The 25,920-nt window shown below is 35.3% G+C and overlaps 1 protein-coding gene across 1 annotated transcript in view; it reads right to left on the bottom strand.

Moving 5' to 3' along the window:
• GRM8 (glutamate metabotropic receptor 8) overlaps positions 1–25,920 on the bottom strand; it is a gene marked incomplete at its 5' end in the record, with an annotated part of 339,943 nt that overhangs the window by 30,569 nt on the left and 283,454 nt on the right. Inside the window, one exon of the mRNA XM_080342389.1 lies at positions 17,856–18,791. Coding sequence (XP_080198515.1) covers positions 17,856–18,791 — 936 coding nt within the window. The remainder of the gene's footprint in view (positions 1–17,855; positions 18,792–25,920) is intronic.

Genomic DNA, 25,920 nt, shown 5'->3' with positions numbered 1-25,920 from the left:
TTATCAGATGAAAGCATCTTGGAGTAATCACAAATAATTGAGTAACAAAAGCATTTCATTTCTCCACTTAAAAAGTATACTGTTGCTATGCAAGTGGAACATCACAGCAGGTTTACAGTTCTACATTTTCTTTGCTGTAGAAAATAAAAATTTCAAACTTTATAATATGAAGACATGAAGAAATTAAGACGTGATTCTTAATGAAAAAATGTTCTTCTTTTTCATAACGACAGCAACCTAAAAATGGGGGAGTGGTTTGGTTTTCTATCTTATTCTTTGCATAGAATGACTGACCAGATCTCTCATGTAAAGCAGAGCTGCAAAAAAACAGATGAGGAACCAAATTTAGATTACTGAACATCATAAAATTTTCAGGAGCTCAGAAACACTAACAAAAGTCCCATAGAAATGTAAACTAGTAAGAAGGAGACACTGGTGACAAAAAGAAACCCATCCAGTTTTATTCACTTCTACTAAAAATAGGTTATTTTCTTTTTAAAAATAGAAAATGAAAAATACTGTGTTTTCTAAATATTTAAGACTGTCAAAGTTTATATTAGATTAAAAGCCTGAGCCATGTGGTCAATTATCCTGCTTTGGAGCGTGGCCAAAGCAAGGTGTTTCAGAGAATGGTATAAAGAAGGGTTCATTGCAGGAAAATCTACTCTCATGAAGTTCTTATCTTCATAATCAATCATTGGAGATTGTATTAAACCCTTAAGTATGACATTTTATTCCCTTACAAAATTGTTTCAATCATTAGCAAATGCTACCATACTCTATTCCTATCCTCATCATCTAATTCTTTTTGAGTATTGTCCAATTCTTGGTCTTTGACAGATCTGTGTGCAGGCTTATCTGTGTACCTGCAATATTGTTAGCTCTTTTGGGACCTATCTCCACACTCTTGCCGGTGTACCACACCACAGTGATGGGTAGTGGCACTCAGGGTTCAACACCTCACTCTTCCACATCCAAGAGCGGTGTACATTATAAAAATAAAATACTGATCCCTTGGAAAGACAAAAATTCCTACCATAGAAGAGACCCTACAGAATCACTACAGCTGAGGACCTATTCTGTACTATTTTTATTCAGGTACATTTGGAATTTTGATCATGAAGTTATATTTAACAGTTTGAGAATATAAGTATGTAACTGCTTGAGACCATCAGGCAGACTTGTCAGCTAACGAGTAAGTCTTAGGTGTCAGTGTGTTTGGGGAGGACAGCACTGAATTCTGCACAGAATAGGAAAGACTGTTGTCATACTTTCTAATGTCACTAACAGATTCAAGGACAACAATTATTTCCATGGAGATATCTTGAGATATCTTTTATCTCCTAGGAAAGGAGCTGTGCATTTTTTCTGTGTTAGTCATCAGTTTTCATTTACAAGTGATTGCAACCAAAGGCTGTGTTTCCCCTAAGGCTACTGTAGAACATTGTGTATAGCACTGCCATGAAAGAAGGGTGTGAGATAGTGAAGTTAAAACAATGGTATATTTTTTCCTTTGGTTTGGTGAATAAGCCATCATCTGAAAATTTGTTGGGATTGAACCAAATGCTGATTTTTTTGTTTTGTAAATAGGAAAAAGCAGTCAATAATGTACACCATTTTTTATTAATATTTTATTTCTCACTGAACTATATGGGTTTTTTTCAGGCCCTTGAAATAAAAGCAAATTAAATCAAACCAATATATCAAAGACAGAACAGAGGGTATCGTACTTTTACCTCACAACTGGTTTTAGATCTGGTTGTTTTATATCATAACCATTCTTGAGAATGTAGGGACTTTGGCTTATATTTACCAAAATAGTAGCTTCATAACCTTGCTATAGAGCACCCTGGAATGCTATTTTGCCATACCTTCAAATGGAACTTTTCTGTATGAATGAACAACTAAAATTCACTGAAACTAGAATCCCAGCTTTCTCTTCCTAATTAGTCTCTTGCTAGTAGATTCTTTAGAGAGTATCATTCTCAAAGCTTGGGAGTAGTGATGAGATAAAACCAAGGATGATTTCCAAAGGCGCTATGGACAAAACTTTGACAAATATGCCTCTCTTTATTTTATACGGTTACTATCCCAGCAGGGAATTAATTCAAAAATTCTACATGCTGTCATGGTAAAGGACCCATATTACAGAGTGAGATTTCTGTTACAAAAAGTTACAAACTGTGTGTTTGTAAACAAAATTATTTCAGTCACCTTGAACTGAAAAAAATGCACAAAAAAGTAACAATTATGTCTCAGGTCCACAGATACACCATGTGGGATGCAGAAGAGACATATTTTCAAGTGTCCTGTTGCATGGATGTAGTAATTTTTGTTTCTATTCCTGCTTTGTTCAGCACTAAAGAGAGACAAAAAGTCTTAAATACCAAAGATCTAGCTTGCCTTTTTTTTTCTTTTTTTTTGTTCAATTTCTTTTTTTTTTTTTCTGATGATATTTTCACCAATTTTTAATAAAGAATATTTCCTTTCTCTACAAAGATTTCACATTAATGATAGGGCAATGTCTTATAGAAAGTTCAACTGTATAACCCAGCTGATCAAAAGGACACAACATTCCCCAGAAAGGTTGTTCTCTACCTTTGAGTCCTGCTGTGGATAGTTTATACTGATCTTAAAAAGGGATGGTAAAATTTAGGCATACTGTGCTTGCTAATTTAGATTTGCTCTTCCATGTTACCAGTGGTGGGAGATCTGCAGTTCATCTTCAGACACCTGTATGTTTGTAAACGTAGTTCAAGCTCAGAAAATTAAATTCCACCTGACCTTGCAGCAAGCAACATAGCTGTATGAAGGTTTCATTGGTCACATAAGAGTGCTGCAACTGCAGAGATGTGTGGCAGTGACTGAATCATGCTGTAGGGACACACTAAGGTCCACACTCAGAAGTAAAGTCTCCTGGTCTTTTTCTTGAGTGCTTTTCTCAAAGGTACTTCAAGCTTCTCAAACTGCTGTGTGGGAAAAACTCCTCTGATCAACCTAGGAGTCATATTTTATCTTGTTTTGCAAGTAGCCACACATACCACATGAAATCACTGGAACATGGCAACAACCTACAGCATAGAATAATATTTTCTCTTAAGAGAAAGTATCATCCAAAGGCATAATAAGCTTATCAGATCCTTCTGTCATCAGTGTGTCATAAGAGATCATGCCTTCATTACCCACTACCTTCAATATTTATGATCACTCTATGTAGCTAGTCAATCCTTTTTCTTCTCCTATTGTGCTCCATTGTGGTGTTTTTCATGTCCAAAATGTTAGCTTGAATAACATCTATACTCAAGAAAGGACAGAACCCGATGTTTTCTGCTCTTTCCCTTGCAGTCTTTGACATAACTGAAAAGGAGGAAGCTACTTTAGGAGCTACAGTCTATATGTCCCAGAGTGCTAAAATTAAGCTTGCACAAAAGCTTTCATTATGAAAACACATTCACAGAGTGTTTTCTTTTGTATCTGTGTCAACTTGCATAAATTTTATTCTGAGGAAAATGGAAATTCATTTAGTAAAAAAATTGACTGAAAGCAGAAATAGGAAACTCAGACAAAATATCTGATGTGGCTTCATCAAATGATCCAGTACAGCAGATGTGGCTCTTTGCCTCCTTTGAAGTGTCCTTTGTGGTATGAAATAGGACATAACCAAAAGGAACTCCGCATTTCTTACTAATGAATTAAATATTTTTTTAGCTGATGTGCTACCCTGTTCCACTGGACTTCATGGTACCAGAACAATTACAATATCTTGCTGAATCTCCAGAAGTGTACATTTGAATTTGGCCCTCAAGCAGTCAGGCAGTTGGATCACTGTAGGTTCCTTCCAACAGAAATTGTCTATTCTATTCTATTCTATTCTATTCTATTCTATTCTATTCTATTCTATTCTATTCTATTCTATTCTATCCTATCCTATCCTATCCTATTCTACTCTCTTGAATTCAGCAATCATGATGTCCATGTAGTAATGGGTGGTTTGATAACAGGATCAAATATTGCTGTAAGAAATGCTTGCTATATGCTTCCCTTGCATGCCTTGGGTATGCAAGTGTGTCTTTAAACACATGGAACAACCCACTCTTGAACTCAAGAAAGTGGCTTAACATACCTTAAATCCACACATAAAAAATTTAATTAAACTGAATTTGAAAGTTCTGGTCCGGACTTGTAGGAATACTGCGAACAGAGCTGAAGATTACTGACCTGGCACTCTCTTATGCTGTGAAAAATAATCAAGAACTATGTACAGCAATATGTGATCATGTGAAAATCTGTCTAAATGGTGAACTTTCAGGACAATGGTTCCACTAAATGTCCTTCCCACCTTAAACAACATTGTAAGTGAGACGAAGACAATTAGCTGAGATTTTATTCAATATCTCCACACATGATTTTCCATCTATTGACAGCTAGTTTTTCCTCATCTGCATATTCAAAGGACAACATAGAAATAAAAAGGCATGCCATTACTAAAACTTTCAACCTAAGCACAGTCCTAGAAGGTTTCTCATGACAATCTTTAGCTAGTCATTCATTCTCATTACACAGGAAGGTTGTTCAGTGGAAACAGAAACTTGATGCCTCCATAAACTTTCTAGAATAGATATTGGATGTTTTGGGTTTTTTTTCCCAAAGTTATTCAGTAATCTTATTGGACAATTAAAGATATGCAACAAAGACATATGCATATAGAGTCTCAAAAGATAAACACAGTATTAAAGGGCTGGACTTTGCACAAACTGTATATATCTACTACATAGAAAATTGTCAGTATTAGGAAATAAGTGATATGTGGCTGAATTTACAGCAGAATATCTTGGGCATATTAAAATTTCAGACTTCTAACTTTTCCAAACTAAAACCTGGTTTTCTTACATTTTTCTCCAGTCTGCTTTCCATTACTGCTCCCTAAACACAATCAGACTACTGTTTGTTTAAACATTTCCCCATCATTTGTTCTGTATCTCTGAAATACCTATATCTCCTAGTAGATAACTGTTTATTCATCTGAAAGATGCCATGGCTTTTTAATAGACTGCAACTGGGCGTGGTGTATATATGTGAATAAACAGGACAAGACCTGTCTTTGAAAATTACATGTAGTCTAGTTCCATTAATGTCCATTGACGGATCTAAGTACTTTAAGCCTTTAGGAAGCAACACGGGTTTTTATTTTCTTTTTTTAATACAGATTGGTCACACACTCTAATTAGATGGTGAACAAAATACAGTTATCATCTGAATAAGAAAACATGTATATTTAAACCTCTAAGGAAAGAGAGAGAGGTGAATTGTGAATATATAGAAAAAGCAATTTCAATGAGTAGTCAACATATAGAGTGTGGGTCCTCTGTGAAATATCCTTCACCCAAGTGCATGGCTTTGTAGGAGGAAGTGAGTATTGCTTACCAAAGCAGAAAAAAAAAAAAAAATCACAGAGAAAATAAGCACACTGGTGCTCTGAAACACAGCACTGCTGCCTAACCTGACAGGTTAGATCCAAGTTACTCGCTTATACTCTGTCATTTCAAAAAACATGGTAGTGTTAACTGTAGTAAAAATAAGTCTTGGTATTGACTCTGAGGCATTACCTGTGTTGGAGAGCTGCCCACAGTTTAATTTTGCAGCCATAGAGGTCTAGTCATTTGTCAGTGTGTGTGCACAACTTCTTTAACATTAAGAGGAATATGTGTGTTCATCCATGGGCGAGGAGGCATAAAGAGCTTGTGCTAATATTCAGATGACACAATTAAAATCAGGCTTAATCCTTCTGATTCTGTAGACGAAAAGTCTAGCATAATTTCACAAAACTTTTATTTCAGTCATCTATAGGAGACAGAAATTATTAATCAGGCTTATAGTCAAACAGTGTTCTGCAAGGTACAAGTACATTCTGTAGCATGAAACTGAAAGCACTTAAAAATCTCTTTGTTGCAATTAAAAAAAAAAAAAAATCTATCTATAGCTGATCTTCAGTCCATTCTCAGTGTTTTGAAATATAATGAACTTTTGCCAGCAGACAGGTATTGAAACCACATTAAGTTATGTCATGCATAAGTGCCCTGTTCAATCACAGTTTTGCCATTTTCTTGTATATTCTGGTGACCTTGAGAGAAAATGGATATAGACAACTGCTAAAATGTCTGTCTGGATACTAAAATGGCTGACTTTGAAGCTCCTCCCCAAAGCAAGAGTGTCTGAAGAAATGCCAGCTAACAGTGCTTCCCAATAGCCCACAGTCTAACACAGAACCTTCCCAAGTACCATACAGAGCTACATGGATACGAAGAGAAAGGCCAGTAAAGGAAACAGTCAACAAGATCTGCTTATTACATCCCTGCCTAGGGGACAGGAGGAAGCATACCACATATTTCTCTTTCCTACGCCTATGCCTCCTTCATGCTTATGAACTTCTACTGTAGTAACTAAGCACAGTATGACACAGTTTAAGGACATAATGTATTTAGCATTTTTCCTGTTTTGGATGTTTAGAAAATCAGACTTGCCTGCAGTGTATTTTCGTAGCTTTCTCATGGTATGCAGGAGGATTCTAACACACTGTTAGAATTAACTGTTTATTAAAACTACGTGAAAGAATAGGATAGCCAGCTCGAGATAAAGCCAAATATTATGATTGCATAAACAATGAAAAATAGGCTGTCAAATTCCCCAATTATATTATTGTATAACACAGACACGCAAAATTCTAATCCACACAGATGCCTTTAGAAAACCTTCTAGTGGCTTGGAAAATAGCTAAGATGCGTACAGAGGAAAGATTAAAGGAAGAGTTAACAGCAGTTGGGTCAGGGACATAAACATTTATTGATATCATTGAGAAAATTACCACTCACTTGAACTGGATTGTGGCTTTGCCTGAATCTTTCAGAAATGGAGCACAAAGCAAAGGAACTAAAACTTGGATAGATTTGAGAATGCTGGATGTAGTCAGAAAGAAAAAGAGAAAGCACTTTGTATACAGAAGTCAGAACAAAATTTTGCTAAATTTAAGAGTGAAAGTAACAAATCCCAATAACAAAAAGCCAACATCAATGTCAGTGAGAAAGAGGCTGCAGAGTCTAAGTGATAAGTTACACAGAAAAGAACTAGGATTTCGGATATCACAGAAGAAAAGTGGAGCTGGCTGGAATAACTGTTCTATCTTGGACAAATCATAAAGTAAGCAAACAGGGAAACAAGAGAGGAGGATATAAACAGTAGCAAAAAATGAAGGTTGGTGAGGACAAAGGTTATGGATCTGGTGGTGGTTGGAAACAAAGAAATTATAAGCCTCATTGGCAAGGTAAATAGTGTGGAGGGAATAGCAGAGAAATTTCCAACTTGGAAATCTGGCAGCCTTGATGGAGATATCTGATCTTTGTAGACCAGTAAAATTTCATCCAGTGTAATGGCTCAGAGGGATAGAAGGTGATGTGTTCTGGAGAAAACTATTTCAGACTGTATCATAATTTGCATTGTATGTGTAGGATTTCTCTTTCAAAGCACCTTTTCAGCAGATCAGCTCTTAAGGAAAACACATGGTGTAAACAATTCCCTTAGGGATACTGTTTGAAAAGCAGTTTTGGGCTTTGGGACCAATTTCTGTATCATGCTACATTGGTTTGCCTGTGTTTTTTTATGACTAGATTAGGAGATAGATGCTTTGCCTACTGTGAGCACTTCTGCTATACCTCACTCAATTACAAGTGCTAGTTTAGTAGAAAAGACACTTGCAAAACATCATGTGTTCCACAGCTTCAGAGCTAAAAATCTTTTCCCAGGTTTGCTATTGAAGTCTTTTAAATAGTTTCACACTTCTGGTCTCTTTCTGACCTTGCTGTTTTGTAATTGGGAACGTTTTACCATATCCATTTGAATGGCACTCACAATACCTCTGAATACCTGCTGTTATTCCATCTGAGCTCAGTGGAGTTACAAAAGAGACAATCAAGTCCTGTGCCTTTCTTCCCTTCATTGTTCAACTATTCTTATTATACTGTGGTTAAGAGAAGAACATTTTCTGTAAAAAAAAAAAAGATATATGCAGGTCCAGTGTCATCAGTTCTATCAATGGGCCTGGTAATAACACTTTAATCCCATCCATATGTTTCAAAATATCAAGTAAACATGACCTTGATAATCACCATGAAAAAAATCATTTGACTGTTCTACTAGGGTGACGTTTCTGGTAAACTGACATTATGAAATCACTGAAAAGTTTGGAAAGCATCCTTTTAGGAAAACATCAAACTGCATTTACATACTGAAAATTCATGTCTAAAGTTAAGAGGATATTTTATAATTGATTCATTTTAGCTGGATTATTAGAAAAGAAGTATAACATTCTGTGCCTCTTGGGTTAGCTCATATGGATCTCTCTTTGTCATTTTATTGCATGTTAAGAAGCTTCACTGGAAACGGAAATAGAAATAGACTTTAAAAAAAACAGATGTAAATGACTAATTAAAGTCTTTGTTTTGTAGAAGGTGACCATATATATATTGAAATTATTGCTTCTGTTGGGCCTTTAAGCTAATTGTTCTGGTTTCATGAAAGAAAGGGCCTACAGTTATGTAAAATGAAATATTTGTACATACATACTTGCGTGCTTATCCAGTGTTAACAATCTAGTTAAAGATTTATTCCCATAATAGATTTAGTTTTGCTTTTTAAGAGTAAGCACAAAGCTCACTAGTCAGTGTGAAATCAGACTTCCGTCATTCGTCATTTTCTGGTTCCTGATATTTTCATCTTTATGAGATATGAATTTAACATTCACTGTCACCTAAATGAAATTTTAGACATTTATGGTGTTTGTCAAACCTGTTACAAATTTCACTGGGTTTATATCTAATTAAATTTCTGTTCTGGATCTTATATTTTTATTGGATGTTGAACTCAGTGACATATTCTCAGCTGCACAAACTGCTTTACTTAACTAATACTTTAGCTGAGTAACCATAACTGTCCTTGAAAATGTTATTAGTCTAAAGGAAATATAGTGTAATGATAAGGTTCTGATCATGAGTCAAGTTCCAGATGTGGTATATGATGAGCTTGTACATGCATTGTTACTAAAGCTCAGCCTGTGCATGGCAATTTACCAGTCCACAGAATTTTATTGTATTTGAAAGATCAAAATCTTGATAGAGTTATGAAACCCATGCAAAACTGGAATTACTGTAGTAGGAAATAAGACAAGAAGCTGAATATCTATTCAAAGCTAAGCTAATAGCCTTTTAAATTCGTGTTTACTTGGTTTCAGTAGGGTAAGAACACTGTTAAAGCTACAACAAAGGCTATTTTTGTACTGCTTCCAACTTGGCAGGAGCTCACAAGTACAAGTCTCACAAGACCATACCAGAAGGAGTTCTAACTCAATTTCTAAACAGTGTTCTATTTAAAGATTTTATATTTTTCTCAACAAAGGTGTAAAAAATAGCTGCAATTAACTTTCTATTACCCACGGATATATTTGTTTTTCAGTATGTGGGTTTAACACATCATTCCTAACTGAAAAAAAAATCCCTCTTCCTCTGTATTTACAAATATATTCAATTCAATTTTTCAGTAAGCAATAAATTTGCTTAAAGATATTGTCTGTTCAGCTTGTGTTATTACCAGTTTTGCTTTATCCAAATTAAACTAGCCCTACCAATGCCCTAGAGCTAAGAATTTATAAATTGCAAGTCACTTCATTGTCTTGAAGCAATGGCTGAAAGAAATGGGGTCCTGTCAGGCCACAGGGCTGCACTGGAATTAATCACTGAAAGATTTGTTGGTCAGTAACACATCAACCTGATCTGATCTAAGACCAGATTTTAGTCTTAAATGAGTTTGTAGTCACATACTCTTCTGTGAGGATGAGCTTCTTATAAGGTGTCTGAGTCAAAAAATTGCTACATACTCCTTTATTCTGAATGTATAAGAATGGACTGTATTGAATACAAAACAAGGTGCAGGAGCTATATTTGTCTCAATCCGTTTTTTTGTAAGGTCCCATGATGCAACTTTTCATGTGCATCTTTTGAATCCCCAAATCCATTATTGTTGCATACAGAGAGGCTTGCAATTAATCAAAGGAAATATGCTTGCTTTTAATGAACTGTTAAACTGTCTGTGGTCTTCTTCAGATGCAGTGTGGCTGAACACCAGTTGTCAGTACATGATCATCAGGACATGAAGCAGCCAAGAGCAAGATTAAAATCTAAGATGTATTATATACTTTTTCTTCTTCTACAAAACCATCAGTGACTCTGATGTTGACCTGTGTGTAATAATGACATAGAGGACCCCATCTCACAGTTACATTTGTAGATGAAACAAAATAATGACAGCTTATAGCATATTAATATCAATAAGCAGTCTCTTTCTTGCTGTGCTGCGTTCATCTAATAGAACTGAAAGGATTTCTTATTTACCTGCACATGTTGAAGAAAACCAGATTTTTAGCACTGAACAAATCAGAGCCAAAAGATCAGCATTTTCATGAGGTGAATCTGTTTACAGTAGATATATAGTAGATAAGGCACATTTTTTTTCCAGGTTATCTCTGTGAAACATTCGTGGTGTTTCACAAACTGCTCTCTGTGATTCTTTACTGAAGTAGATGAAGAAGACAGAATTATCTAGCTATCTGCACTTTACAAAATTCTTTCTGCTTCTCAGAATTAGGTACCTATCACAGAAGCCAGCAAGCAGCCAAAAAGGTCTATTTAATGTTTTCTGGCAAACATTCTTGTTTTGTGTACCTAACTCTCTGACATACCCCAGAATAGGACAGGAAGAAGGTCACAGGTTAATTTAATTTTTATGGCAAATCTTTCCTGTCTCCTTCTTTCCCAAAGACCCTGAAGCTATCATTCAACGTGGGACCACAAGCAAACATGTCAGACAAGCAAAACACGGGTGTTTCTCATTATGTGAAAGGTGCACATCTCTTCAACGTACACACTAGGTATGCCAGCTCAGTGCTTATACTGGAATAGATATGCAACCATGCAGAAAATAACAGCGTATACAATCTACAGGTGCACACGAATGTCTCACTGAAGTGAAAATAGTGGCTTTATATTTTATTAAATGATCTACTTCTTTTTTAGAGAAGCTGGCATTTTCTTTCTTCCTGATACATCCTAATAACCTTATAATTAAAATCAGTGCTCAGTGTACATACTTGAAATGCTAGTGAACTAATTAACATTAAAGTAACGAGAGAAATGAAATATACAACCTAAAGACTGTAGGCATATCTTAAAACAATAAAGTTCAGTCTTTAAAATTATGTATGCATTAGCTTTGCACTAAGCCCTTCATTCAGCAAAAACACCTGCTGAAACTTGAGTACACACTATGGTGAATAACAAAAAATCTAAAGAACAAAAAAGCTAGCACTTTCAAAAGTAGCTGGATTCAGCCCTCCACAAGATTTTATTGAGTGAGGAGGACAGACTGAGAGAAATCTTTCCTGTGGCTCTCATGTACTTTAAGCAGGCAGGTCACACCTACACCTAATGAGCTGGCAGAAGCAGAGGCACCTTTTCCCTTCAGCAAACCCTTGCAGATGCATTTCACCTCAAAAGAACAGGAAGAAACTTGGGAGCCTTACCTCTTTTTCATCTAATCATTCACTTCTGGAGTGAAGATGCTAAATAGGGAAGCAGGTGACAACCCTGCAAGGAATGTTATGATCTTAAATTATGAAAATGAGCCTGAATAGCGTCTAAGTTAACAGAGCTCAAGATATCTTTTTGCAAAAGAGATTGACTTGGATGACTACAGTAATCCCATCTGATTTCTTATTAATTTAATGCAGTTTTGATAATTACATTATAGTATAGTTTAATTTCCAAAAAAGTCAGCACCTTTCTTAAAAGCAGTTGGAAATGTTTGGTACAAGTCTGGTCTTACAGTTAACCGTCAGTTCAGATATTTTTTGACTTCAAGAAAGTGAGAACAGCTTAAAAGTCGTGAAATTATCCTGTTTCAACTTCAAAAGTGCTTCACTTTCAAAATTAGTTTTAAACTCAAAAAGATAGAAAAGGTCAAAATGAAAAAAAAGGCATTCTAAACACCAACAAGATTTTAAATGACCCATTTTTGTCTCAGTTATTAGCTAATGAACTTTTTCCATAATTTTCATCTGTGATTCTGGTAGAAACAGGGCAGCTTTTCCTCAGAAAATCTTGTGGAATGGCTTCCCACAAAGTTACTTTTGAAAGAAAAAAAGGTCACCATATTTAACTGGTTTCTCATCAGGAGAATGAGAGGAGAGGAGAATTAGCATAAAAATGTGGCAATTTGCACAGCTGCACCCACCAGAGAAATATGACCATCCTTCTGTCCTCTTGCACCAGCTCATGGAAGGCTGGGGAAGGAATAAAAGGTTTACGGAGCTGCTTTGTTCAGCTGATGGGCAGGCTCAGCAATGTTCATGGCCTGCACTGCACTGAATATCTTCATCAGCTGGAGAGAACCATGCTTTCTTAGGGGTAACCAAGGAGTGAGGCACTTCCCTTGCAGAGGGAAAGGGGGAGTAGGAGGATTGGGCCATAAGTTGTAATTCAGTCTAACTCTTATTCACATCTTCTTTCCCACTCTGCTTTTACAGGAGAACAACGAAGTCTTAATTTCTGTTGAGGATTAGGTAAAAAATCCCAGGAAATTATCAGATCTATAAATAATTTATGGCATTACGTATTTACATTTGGAAAAATGTGGAGTGATAAAACATTACAAAAAGCATGCCCTTTCTTAAAGTACACTTTCCAATGAGAAGGACGACATATTTATCAGATGATCTGGTTAATTTTATCTAATTTGTTACATTCCTAAACATGCAAATATTCAGTTACTAATAGTTCGGGTTTTTTTAAACCAGCATGTCCTCCTACATTCTAAAGATTATGAAAAAATCAGCAATAGTACAGAAATTGAGTTTTGAACAGTGATAAACTCTGGAAAGTATCACTTTGGGAGGCTTCTAACTTCAAATCCCATAAGAATGAAAATTAGAAACTGTTCCAAAAATCCCTTGGATTAATCCACATGTTCTGCACAGTGTTGGCACTAAAGATGCTTGTTTAATCAAGCCAAACATTATTGATAAAATAGAAGAAATACTATCATGATAAGTTGCCTTTATTTTTCCTCTGATGTTTGCTGCATGGACTACCTGCAGAGCTAAATCTCTGAATATGATCAGAACTGGAATATTGTGCTTCAAGGCAAAGAAAAGGCTTGGTGCCATCTGCTTCCTTAAAACACAGCCTGAGGCATCATTGAGATGCTTTATTTTCTTACAGGCACAGGAATGGAATTAGCCAAGAATTCATAACATAAACACTCACACACACAAACGTTGTCTAAATTTTGTAGAAATGTGGGGGGAAGCAGTGGGTCTCTACCTGAATTGTTACTAGTAACTTTTTTATTTATTTTTTTTTAATATAAATAGCATATCTTACTAGACCGATGGAGCTACCTCTCCCTCAAACTGAGAACCGGGTAGCTTCTACTTGACAACTACAACAGCAGGTTACAGGTCAAATTAATATTGAGATACTCTTGGAAGTGTTCTTGTCTTCTTTTACTGTCACTAACAGCTGGATATAACCATAACATGATTAGCAAATCCAGATGAAAACATCTGGAATAGTAAGATCATAACGATAATAATTTATGGGAAGATTTCTGCCATACTTTAAATTTGCTTTGCCTTTACTGCAGCTATGAAAAGAGAGACCAAACTTCTCAGAATAATTTGAAGTATTTTAAAATTTGTCTGCCTTGTTAGATTAAACCTTGCAAGTGCTTCCGGTGGGAAGAGAAGGAAAAAAGTCCTTCGGTGTTGCCTATGGTCCTCTTTCCTTAGCAGAAAGCGCAACCTCTTCTCTTTTACAGTATGGAGAACAAATAGTGTTCTTCTCACTCAAAACAGTATTTCCAGGTTAATAAAATAAATTATGTCTTTATTATCAGTAAATGAACATAATTAATCCACCTGTCAAAACTAGCAAAATAAAGAAATTTTAGAAGCTTAGTTTATCAAATAGGGATGTAATTTAGACAGCCATCTATCCTCAGCTGGTTTTTGTGCAGTCTGCTGTTGTAACTTAATTCTACCCAGAGGTTCATCAAACATATGTTTTAATCACTAAGCTAATTTCACTGTTTCTTTTTCTGTAACATTCCAGTATTCATGACATTTTAAACATCTCTATTCCAGATGATCCTAGTACTTCCAGTGTTTTGCCATGTAAACATGCATGACACAGATGAAGTCTATATTCTATATTCACCCCTTTCTTCTAAAGCACCTCACTGACATTTATGCAAGTGCTAGAAAATTGGTATCTTATGTCTTAGGGTCACATTTTCTATTTACTTCAATGATGCACTGGAATAATTTAACTATTAGTAGTAGGTTCCTTTTGTAAAGAAGCAGCTGTCAAAACAGGCTTGATCATGAACTGACAAAATAATTAATTAGGCAAAAAAAAATCAACACCTATTTTTCCTTGGGAACATCTGTAAAAATTACAGTCTAAATATGGCATCTTTAAAAACACAGGGGTTTATAATCTACTCTTTTTGATTAAGGACAAACAATAAACATGAAGCCCTAAAAAAGCCACCAAGTCTGGGTTATACAAGTTTATTTTGGACTGATATTTTAACCTGTTGTTAATTTTCCATATATATTTTATTTTTAATTTCTTGAATATTATAGAATAGTTTTTTCATTTTTGTATTTGTTTAAACTTATACATAAACTGAGATAATATGTGTAGAAACAGCATCTGTTATAAAGGGCTGTTAAAAATGTTACAAATGTCAAGACTATAAATCAACATATTCTCACTGAGTCTTGCCAAGTCACCTTAACTTTTACCATGTTTTCTCTTACGGATGTGTCACAACATGCAAATTCAGGCATTTAACTCAGCTGTATTAACCAGCTGGAGACCCAAGGTTCCTCACATGCACAAGGGAGAGAGATGAGTTTCCCATTCTGTACTTCACAGCAAGAACACATAAGATACAGTCTCTCTACAGTAATGCACTTATGGTTATTTACATGGCCTTCATCATGCATATTTGAAGTCTGAACACTCAATTTATGGACTTGTGCCCACCGTACAGGTTTATACTCCTCCAGTTTCTATCCATAATGTCTTAGTAAATTTACACTTTTGGGATCTGATTCAAGGCCACTGAAAATAAAGGTAACCTTTCCATGATTAGCTATGAGTTTTGAATCTAGACACCTGTTTTTAGCACCAATGGTCCTTATTTTCAATCAGTGGAAATATTTTGACAGTGAAATAAAAATAAAAAACTTCTCAATATGCTTTCTACTTAACCTGTGTTCATGGAATAGTTAAGTAAATATAAACTTGCTTTCCAAATAATGCATGATGACTTCTGCTATTGTTGTAAGCACTACTAATGTTTAGAAAAACAGAAGTTCCTCAAAACATTTTTGAGAAGTTTCAACTACTCTTTATTCAAACAGAAATATGTATAAAACTAGTAGTTCAAGGAATTGCTAGTTGGAAGGACATCTGACATGTAATGAATGCTGTGTTAAATTTTATTACTGTCAACATTTAAAAAAAGGAACCATTGCTTTCAAACAGTACTTTATCTGGCCCAGCTTATTGCTCAGTTCTCTGAACAAACTCAAGCCGTAAAAAATAAAAAAATTCAGGATTCTAAAATCAACTGCAAAGTAAACACCTAAAAAAAAAAGTCTGTTTATCTTCTTTCATTTCTTCCATCATACAAAAGGATCATAATACCAAATTTCAGGCAAGATATTCTATAATGTTTTAGTTTGTTTTGAAAATACTTCTTCTGTTGTTATGCATTAACTGAGAAACCTACAAGTAACTGAATTTATTCAGATGATGTATAAATGTGTGGACTAAGATATTACATTTTTGTCCTATTCAAACAAGCAATTTAATTGTATGAATCCACAAGCTATTATGATGATGTCTATAAGACTCAGTGTGGAAATATGTTTTTATTTGCAGCAAAAAGAAGAAACACTGCAAAAAGTATTATTTGAATTACAGAGCTACTGTATTAGCATATTAATTTGGGTTTTGTCCTCCTGAATGTCATTATCTGAAGAATAACAAATCATTTAGGAAAAGAAAAAGAGAAACTTACAAGTGAAATTTAGTGTTAGAAGCTGTGCTATTTAGTATAATTTGTGTATTCAGTCTTGGGCTTCATAAAATAAATGCAAAAGAGGTGTTCACTTATCTTCAGAGGTGAAAACAAAATCATCCTTTACTACGAGCTAGGGTGAATCAATGGTGTAAATCAAAAATCACTGTGTAGTTACCAGTCAAGTAATATTTTTTGTGCTTCAGTACTCAGAAATACATTTATTTTGTTATAGATACTTGATAAAAAACTGACTGGCCCAAGCTGTTAAAATAAAACATACCCCACATTTATATAACAAAGTATTTTTCTGACTTATGCGTGCATGTACAAAAAGTCAGAATGTAAATACGGTTCACCTTAACATGTTTTCCTATATCAAACAGGATCTTTTATCTTTACTTACTGTATATATGATATGCCATTACCTTAGTGCTCACTTCCCCTGACTTAATCCAAAAAGCCAAGGAAATGAAGCCTGATCCAATTCAGCAAGCCTGCTTACTTTAATTTTAGTGAGAAAAATATTTTTCTGCAATTCTCAATCCCCCATACAATTCCTCTGCTTGAATTAGTAGGTGTTTTATTAAGCTGTACAGTCTTATTCTCTAATTCTGCAGACAAGAGTGCCCCCTAAACCAGAGACACGTCAAACCCTTGCACAATTATAACTGAGCACATGCTGACTTTTCCAATTAAATTAACTAAATATATATGTACATTTTTAAACATTATAAAAATGACCTGCTAGAAGAGAAGGGGAAACAGTTTATATAAAAGGTAGATTACTTCAATTTCTTATTTCTAAGATTTTCTAAATCTCATAGATTTTCAGTTTTGAAGATTAATGCTGGTATTATTGCTCTTTCCTACCTATCTTGTCATTTTGTCCACTATCAGCTAGATAAAAACTCACACAATCGACATTTACATCTGCCTTTCCATTAGAGAAGAGTTAAATGTCTGATGCGTTTTGTACTGCCCATCACGACCGATATCAAGAACGTTCCATACCAGTTGAACAAAGAATAACAGATATCCAAGTATGCAGCATTAAATTTATCATTAAAAGATTCGGAAAATATTTTCTTTTTGATCTGAGAGAATAATCAATGGATTATGCTTTGTCTGATTTCACATACACATCATACACTCCTTTTTTTTTTTTTTCTTTTTTTTCTTTTTTTTAAGTTATGTGCATCAACCAGATAGAAAACTAATTCTTTTTTGTTCTGCCCAGGCATTCTTCTTCATTATTTTTGACAAATGAAAGTCGATCTTCTAGGAATTTTAAAATGCAACTATTTCTATCAGATTTGCAGATGATAACAAAGATTTATAGTGCTTCATGTAACAGACTAGGGCATCACTGAATGGTAATAATAAACATTTGAAGAAACAGTAACTTAAGGATATACTGAGAAAAATGTCAACATTTTTGTGCCAGCCACACCACAACCACATTCAATTTCTTGTGTTAAAACATAGGAAATCTAAATTTTGAATGATATATTTTATTATCTGTGAATTCTGAGAGTTTATTTGCAATTAGTATTAAGAATTACTCATTTGTAATAGTGAAAATATTGTAGTATTACAAGTACTGTGAGACAAATATAAGAGGAGGATAATATTTGATTTGTAAACTTATTATCACTTACCTTCTCTGCTGATTGGGCCGTACCAAAAAAGATTGGAATAAAAGCTAACCAAATTATGCAGGTTGTGTACATAGTAAATCCAATGGGTTTTGCTTCATTGAAGGTCTCTGGAACCCCTCTTGTTTTAATAGCATAAACAGTACATGTGACCATCAAGAGAATACTGTATCCAAGGGAACAAATGAGAGAAAGATCTGAAATGTCACATTTGAGAACTCCCCTGGCATTTTCTGGTTCAAGTGTCCTCTGCTCTCCATAGTCTACAATGGTATGTGGTGGATCAATAGCAAACCAGATGAAGACTCCAATAAGCTGCATGGATATGAGACTGAAAGTGATCACCAGCTGGGAAGCTGGACTAATAAACTTGGGAGCTGTAACAGATTTTTTACCTTGTTCAAATATTCTGTGAATCCTGTTTGTTTTGGTAAGCAAGGCAGCATAGCTGAAACACATGCCAAGGCCTAAAAAGATCCTTCGAAATGAGCAGACCACTGTATCAGGAGTTGCAATCATTAGAAAAGTAATGGAGTAACAGAGAAAAATCCCAGTCAAAAGCACGTAACTGAGCTCCCGTCCAGAGGCCCTGACGATTGGTGTGTCGTTGTACCGAACAAATGTCACAATCACAAAGGTGGTGGCAATTATGCCGAGAATAGCTATGAAGACGGGCACGATGGCCCAAGGAGAATGCCACTCCAGTTTGATTATAGGGATAAGCTGGCAATCTGTGCGGTTGACGTTTGGTCTTTTATTTATTGGGCACAGTTCACAGTTGAATTCATCCACCTGGTAATGGTACCCCTCGCAGCGCTCACAGTGCCAGCAGCAGGGCACTCCCTTCACGGTTTTCTTTCTTTCTCCCGCTTTACAGGGCAGGCTGCAGACAGATGCTGGATGAGTGCGTTCTCTATTAGCCCACTGCATGTCTTCTACCTGTGGGTATAAAAAATTAATGAGCCTTCTATTTTCCTCCATTTATAATACCCTAATCCTGGCCACAGGTTTGTCATAAATCACTACATGCTGACAGTACAAATACAGTTTACCATAATAAGAAACCTGTTTCTTTCCCTTGTATTGACTTTATGAAAGTGTTAAATGATTGTATCCAATAAATCATTCATGCCACAGGCTTGATGAGTGTCATTAGTTTCTATTTACCTCTTTACTGTTGACCAAATTGATGTCTGTAAAGATATTTATTGACTCCAGGCCAGTTTAAAAGCAAAAAACCCCATCCAAAGTGCTTTACGTTAATCACATGCAAATATAAATACCAATAGTTCTCAAACGTTTAATTACAAAATACAGCTATGCGAGTTTCAAATAAGTTTCTGGTACAGTAAAAAAATAGATTAAAATTTCCTTGCATCAGCTCTGGTTGAACAAATAATGCCAGAAAAAAAAAAGATCTGTGATGCCACCTCTTCCACAAATCTGCATATTTTATACTTTTCCACTTTATAATTCCTGAAATGTACATAAGTGTTTTGTTTATATTTCTAGAAGATAAAAATGAGTATATATCATTTTCTGAATAATAATGGAAAAGATGTCATGACTGCTGCTTTAGTCTTCCTGATTTAAAAAGTCCAAGGATCTTTTTGTAGTACAGAGCAGATGCACATAGGGCATTCTTGTTTTGTAAATCCCAGATTTCTCCACACAAGCGCATTAAAAAAATATACTTTTTTTCATCCACTTATCTATTCTTCCTACATGCCCTCCATCTGAATAGGAAAGTCATGGATTTAAAGCATCTCCTGCTTAAAATTGTCACTCAGGTTGGTCCTAACTCTGCTTAGCCCACCCTTAGTGAACCCATGCTCTGCCAGGGTTCACACTGAGTGAACCAGAGCAGTGCCAGGAGCAAAGAGTTACTTGTAAGCACCAGAATCACTCAGTGTTGCTCCCATGTTCCATCTCTCATACCTTTAGTAGGTGGTAAGCACTCAAGAACAAAGGACTTGCCTTATTCTTGAGCGCTTAGCACTTTTGTTTCCTTTGGAGGCTTTATTTATAAGTGAAACAGCAATAATAAAACTTCACGTGTCAGGAATGTTTTCAATTCCTTCTGGAGGAGGACAGAATGAGGACAGAGGATAATTGTGGCCTTAACAGTTTATTTTTCCAGCAATTTTTCAATAGGTTTGAGAGAAAATCACAATGTAATGTTACCAGCCTCATTTACCTTCCTCAGAAAGACGGAGCACCTGCTACAGCACCACACAAGGTAAATAAAGCAGCAACAAGCAGCCAGGCACTTTGTCTCCGCTGTCCATGCTTCTGCTCAGTGTAGGACTTTGCTCTTTTACACCACTCAAGGGGGTGAACAACGAAGCACACAATAATGAGGAGACAAGAAATGTACTTATACAACCAGCTCTGTGAATCCCCAGAGTCACTCAAGGACTTCAGAGGGATTTGGATTGGTTCTGAACCTACAGAAGTTAGCCATACTTTATATCAAGGACGGTGATAATTACACAAAATGCAGCATCTGGTGACTATCTAAAGGAAATCATTTAAGTAATTAGCTTCCTAAAAATGATAAGAATAACCCAGTTGCATGACACAGCTTTGAAAGAGCCCTAGCAGAGCACTTGACACTCTAAGAAAATATCCACCTCTGTTGCAATCCCCTGGTTTTAATCACTGAAATTCTCAAAGCCTGCATAACCCCTACTGTTTCATCTACTAGACAAGAGAGAAAACATGTTATGATGAAATCAGTGTGATAGCAAAGACATATTCTCCTTCACAGTGTTGTTAGGAGAATAAATACATCAAAGCTTGTGATTTAGTCAGATACTATGATAATAGGGGAAACAGGAGGCCACGGTCATTAATCCAGATCTGTGGATAAGTTTGGGGTGACTCAAAAAAGAACAGTACTGCATATTTGCCAGATTATAGCACATAACACAGAATCAACAGGAGAGTGCACAACACCTGATCCATCATACACTTGGAATGGCATGGACAGGCAATATCTGATCTGGCAGAAAGTCCGATAGAATAAAGCTAAGGTGCCCAATTTTTTAAACACATTTGAACCAGCAAAGTGAGGTTATACTAGACAGTGAGTTTATACCAGATCAGCATTTAATACCATGAGGCTACAGGGTTGCTTATCTGGCATTAAGCAACCTAAAGCCACATTTACTGTATTGTGAATCCATAGTTCAGATAGATACACATAATTCCCCTATGTCTTTCAGAGTTTCTACTTTAACAAAGAATAAAAGGTGAAAAAATATCCTTTTACTATACAGCTATTTATGATTTCACATACTTTTGTCTTGATGGTGGTTTAATTGACTAAAAACATGCTTAAAAACTCTTCCTGGTTGGTAAAACTTTAGAATGCCTCAGGTTATGCATCTCAGTGGCAACAAGAGATAATAAATTCCTATTTCTGAAAGTCACTGGTAAAGATTCATATTATGTTTTTCATTCTAGTACATCTGACACATAAACTACACAAGGTAAACCACCTGAGTCTCTTTTTTTTTTTTTTTTTTTTAATTATGAATATAACCACTATTAGCTGTTACCAATGGAAGAACTCAAACAAGAATGGGCTCTTAAAGCATAAAAAAAATCCAAATCAACATAGAGAATAACCAGAATGAATGGCTGGTACAGGTACATTTTACAAGGCATACAAGTTATGCAAATCCTGCAGTTACACTTAGGCTGACCTACATTTCTGGAAAAGCTCTTAACAGAAACTTTATGAGTTCTTCCTCATGAGTTTTATGTTTCATTTCTACCTAACAAGAAAGAAAAGACATATTCCCAAGAAACGATGGCCCGTGTTTGAATTTAGAGATCCTCTATAATATGCTTGCAGATCTGAGAAAATTGTGGTATTGTAGGATTTTTAACTCTGGAAGCGGGTGCAAAGAAGGGATGCTCCCATGAACCCAACTATCCTGACAACTCAGTTTATAGCTTCAATAATAAGCAACATGGCATAGTAAGGGCCAATCTCTGGAGCAAAGGTGTCGGGTCTGAGGACTTGATGATCACATTGGTCAGAATTTGAAATTAGAGTCAGGGAAGGAGGATTATGTTGAACTAAGTTTGCCATAGTTCAGTGGACTTAACACCCAGTAATGATTAAAGATGAGATGTCCTTCTGAAAAACATCTTCTGTTTTCATTTCAGCCAAATTGACCCAGTTCACATAGCCTGAGACCCACTTCACAGCAAGGTTTGCTGAGTGGGGATAATTATCTGATTCATTTCAAGAGCATATTCTTGATTGAAACCAAAATGCATGTACAAACCAAAATGTGTGTACACCCTTAGACTGCTACTTAGACACTACTATAACAGAGGCAGACTAAAGAGCAGGGGAATCTCTACCTCAGAGTAAGCACTGCTTCGTTTTATTACATCCAAACAGGTCTGCTAAGGGTTTCTGTATATGCAGCAATTAAAGACTGAAATGTCATGCTACTTCTGGTCATCTGGTTCATTCCCAGCTATTCATAACCCGCAGTGTTCTTTGCCTGTAATGTATTTTTTAGCTATTATTTTGCATAATATGAATGTAATAAGGAAATCCAGTATGAGATATAATCACAACAATGGATTTAAAGCTGTATCATTTTTTAGAGCCACTGAATGTGTGTGCCAAGGGACATGACTTCTCAAACCTGTGCAGAAGATTCAACTGTGTAATTATTTTTTGATCCTTAGGTTACAATACTATTGATCCCATTTATTCTCTGAGATTAACTTTAGACAATAAATGATAGTAGAAACTGTTAAGAAGCAAGAAAGCAAAGGACGATCATTTGGGAACATAAAGCCAGGGACATTGTATAATTTTCAGAATAGCTGAAAACATATAGTAGTCATAAACTTTAAAGGGAGTTGCTGAAAGCTCAGCCTGTTTTGAAAATCATATTTTTTTATGTAGACATAAACACTTAGCAGTGGAACTTTCAAAAGTACCAAGGGGAACTTGTTCAATCCAGCTAATTAATTTATATGGGAGCTAAGTGCCTCATCTAAGTGCTTTTGAAAATCCCACTATGCTTCCATCTGCATTTTTCACAATCTAAACACTTTGGAAAACCTGCCCCAAAGTGATCTAGAAGTTCAAATGTTACAAAACTGACTTCAGGGGAGCTTAACTTTAGGCACACATTTTGAACAAAATTCTCATGAGGGAAAAAAACTGACAAAGAAGCCCAAGCCAGACAAAAGAAAGACAGAAAAGAAGGAGGTTTCTGACACTGAAAAAGAATGAACAAGTTCTGCAACTCTTCATCAAAATATCTGGGTCTGCAGCAGTCTTTATACTGCTCAGACTCCGCTAAGGCTGTGTGAGTCTCAGATTATTAAGTAGCCCTAGGTAAACTTAGTTTCTAGAAGACTTATTTTGCCACCTTCATTTTCATGTGACATCTTATAGCTGCTCTTCACTACAGTATGATACATGACAAGGCAAAGTTCATTGTTAAATGTATCTGAATTCATCATGCAGGTCAGACTGGCATAGCCTAGCTCTGTATCTATTATTAATAACAGTTTAAACATTATTATTAATTTTATTTGAGTAGCTTGTCTGAATTTAGAGAGTGTCTGATATATTGATGTGCTATCATGAAGAACCTCACATTCTCCTAAGCCAATGTTCCATTTTCTACTATTCTAATACTTACTCAAGTGAAAACATCAGAAAGAGTATGACAGCATGTCTGTAAGACATGTACTCATTTTCTGTGGAATGCATCATGATACAAGAAGAGAATGGCTTCACTGCTATTTAAATAGACATAAAAATCATCTCTATATGAGGTATCTGCCTGACAGAGCTGCAATTTGCTTTAATTTGCAGTACTAAGATTTACAGATCACTAAACCATTAAAATACAGACAAAATGCCATTTCATATCACAATCAAGTAAACACCTCTATCCTTCATGAACACTAAAAATACAATTTCCTCTAATACCTAATAATAAAGTTAAAATTTAATGATGAAGAACTAGGCTGAAACAAGATGAGATTTACATGACACAGTACAAGTAGCACATTCACGTTACTGGCAACTGTGTTCGTCCAGTAATCAAACAACACTTATTTAGCAATGCCCTCAAAAATGCTGCTAGTTGGTCACATATCATTCCTGAACCATTTATGTGCACAAAAACACACTGTTTTCCATTCTAAATGATCATGGAATAATTTATCACTTACATGATTCAGCAGCCAGTGACAATATAAAGGCACTTGGACAGCCTTCAGAGAGTTTATATCAAGGACATTGGTGGATAATATTTTTATGTTTTTGATTATGTTGTCACTTGTAGGAATTTTCATTTTTGAAATCTGATTTCAGAGGTAGATATTTGTTAAAAATAATGGAAAATATGTGTTTAAGGATATAATTATAATCAATGGAATTATACTAGATATGGACAGGAGGAATGCAAGCAGTGCATTCTACTAGAGTTGTCATGCAAACATCATATTTTGTAGTCAGTTAGCCAAGACTTTCAGAAGTATCAAAGCTATCACATATAAATTCATATGGCTTTCAATAGATATTCAGATTCTAAGCTATAAAAATGACAAGGAACTGAAATATCACCTCCAGCTGTCACGAAGAGTTGTTCTTAATTTTGTCTTGAGTTCCTGGAAGTATTTATCTTCTGACAAAAGTTCATCAGAGGAGTATAGCAAGTAAGTGAATTAAGGCAATTTAGTCTAACATTTACCTTTTTAAATTGTCAAATGCATCTATTCTCACAGTAACAGTTCAAGTCTCTTATGTACCTTGTCCAGTCAAGTCATCTGAACTAGTAAAAACCAAAATTAAACTGAAACTGGTTCAACTAAAAGGAATTTGTTATGAATCTAAATATAACGATCATTGCATTCAGTCTGCCAGACAGATTTTTATCCCTCTAGAGAAAAGCTGGGTATACTGAACTTGCAAATATTTAAGTAGGCATATGCAAATGAGAAATAAGTCAAAGCCAAAAAATACAGTTTTAAATTTTTTAAAAAAATATAATCCAGATTGTTGACAGCAGCATAAAATCACAATCATTACCAAATTTGCCATAATTGCTGTAAATAATTTACCTTGTTCACCCCATACAGATGTTTTCCTAACAACTGAGATGTCATATCCTAGAATTTCAAGCATAAACATTCCTTGAACTTTGCAAAGAACATGGGATCATATCTTTGGTTTTAATACATACTGGTTGAAAATTAAAGTAGTCAAATAGCAGTTTGAAGAGAAGTCTGAAATACTATAGGGAAAATAATTCTTTTTCTTTAGGGACAGAAGCACAGGTTGCTGTTACAACCCAAAGGAAAGCTGATTTCTCCTAACTGTGAATCCATCTGCCCAAAGTTCCACCTGGGCACAACACTTACCATCTTTATGATACAGTTTCTCTACAGAAAAAACAACACAGTTAAATTTACTGTCATTTAAATTTTAATACCTATTTACATGCATGTGTGTATAATGATTTGTATTCACGTAAGATTTAAAATGTCCTGGACTACAGGAATGAAGGCGATATGTATACTATTTGAAAGCAGTGCTACAGAACAGTTAAACAACTTTGGTCTCTAAGCTTAGAGTTAGCCTACATGGCTCTGACACTGTCAGAATTTCTCAGTGACCTTGGGCAAACTATTTAACTCTTTTAAATCTCAACTCTGCAATTAGCTGGAGGAAAACCGTCATGCAGACAGGAGCTGTAGAGACATTTAAGAAAGTTTAGAATTTGAGTAAGAAATTTAAGCAGGGATATAAATGATATCTGTCTCTCAGGTCTGGAAAGCTTTCTGCATAGGAAGAAGTTATATTTTAGAAAGCTCGATTGAAACAATTTTTATTTTTAAAACTGAGTAATATTTTTCAAAGAATTAGTACCAGAAACATCAATAACATTTCTGTGCTTCCTCAGCATGTCAAAAAACTTTCCTTTCATCTCCAGTTTCCCAGAGCTACAATATCACCAGTCTCTGGAATTATTAAAGCTAAGAGAATCCATTTTTAATGGTCTGTCCATATTAA

Source organism: Nesoenas mayeri (genome assembly GCF_963082525.1).
Source record: "Nesoenas mayeri genome assembly, chromosome: 1".
In the NCBI taxonomy this organism is placed as follows: Eukaryota; Metazoa; Chordata; class Aves; order Columbiformes; family Columbidae; genus Nesoenas; species Nesoenas mayeri.
The sequence above is the reverse complement of the archived record's forward strand: the minus strand, read 5'-3'. Positions and strand labels throughout refer to the sequence as shown.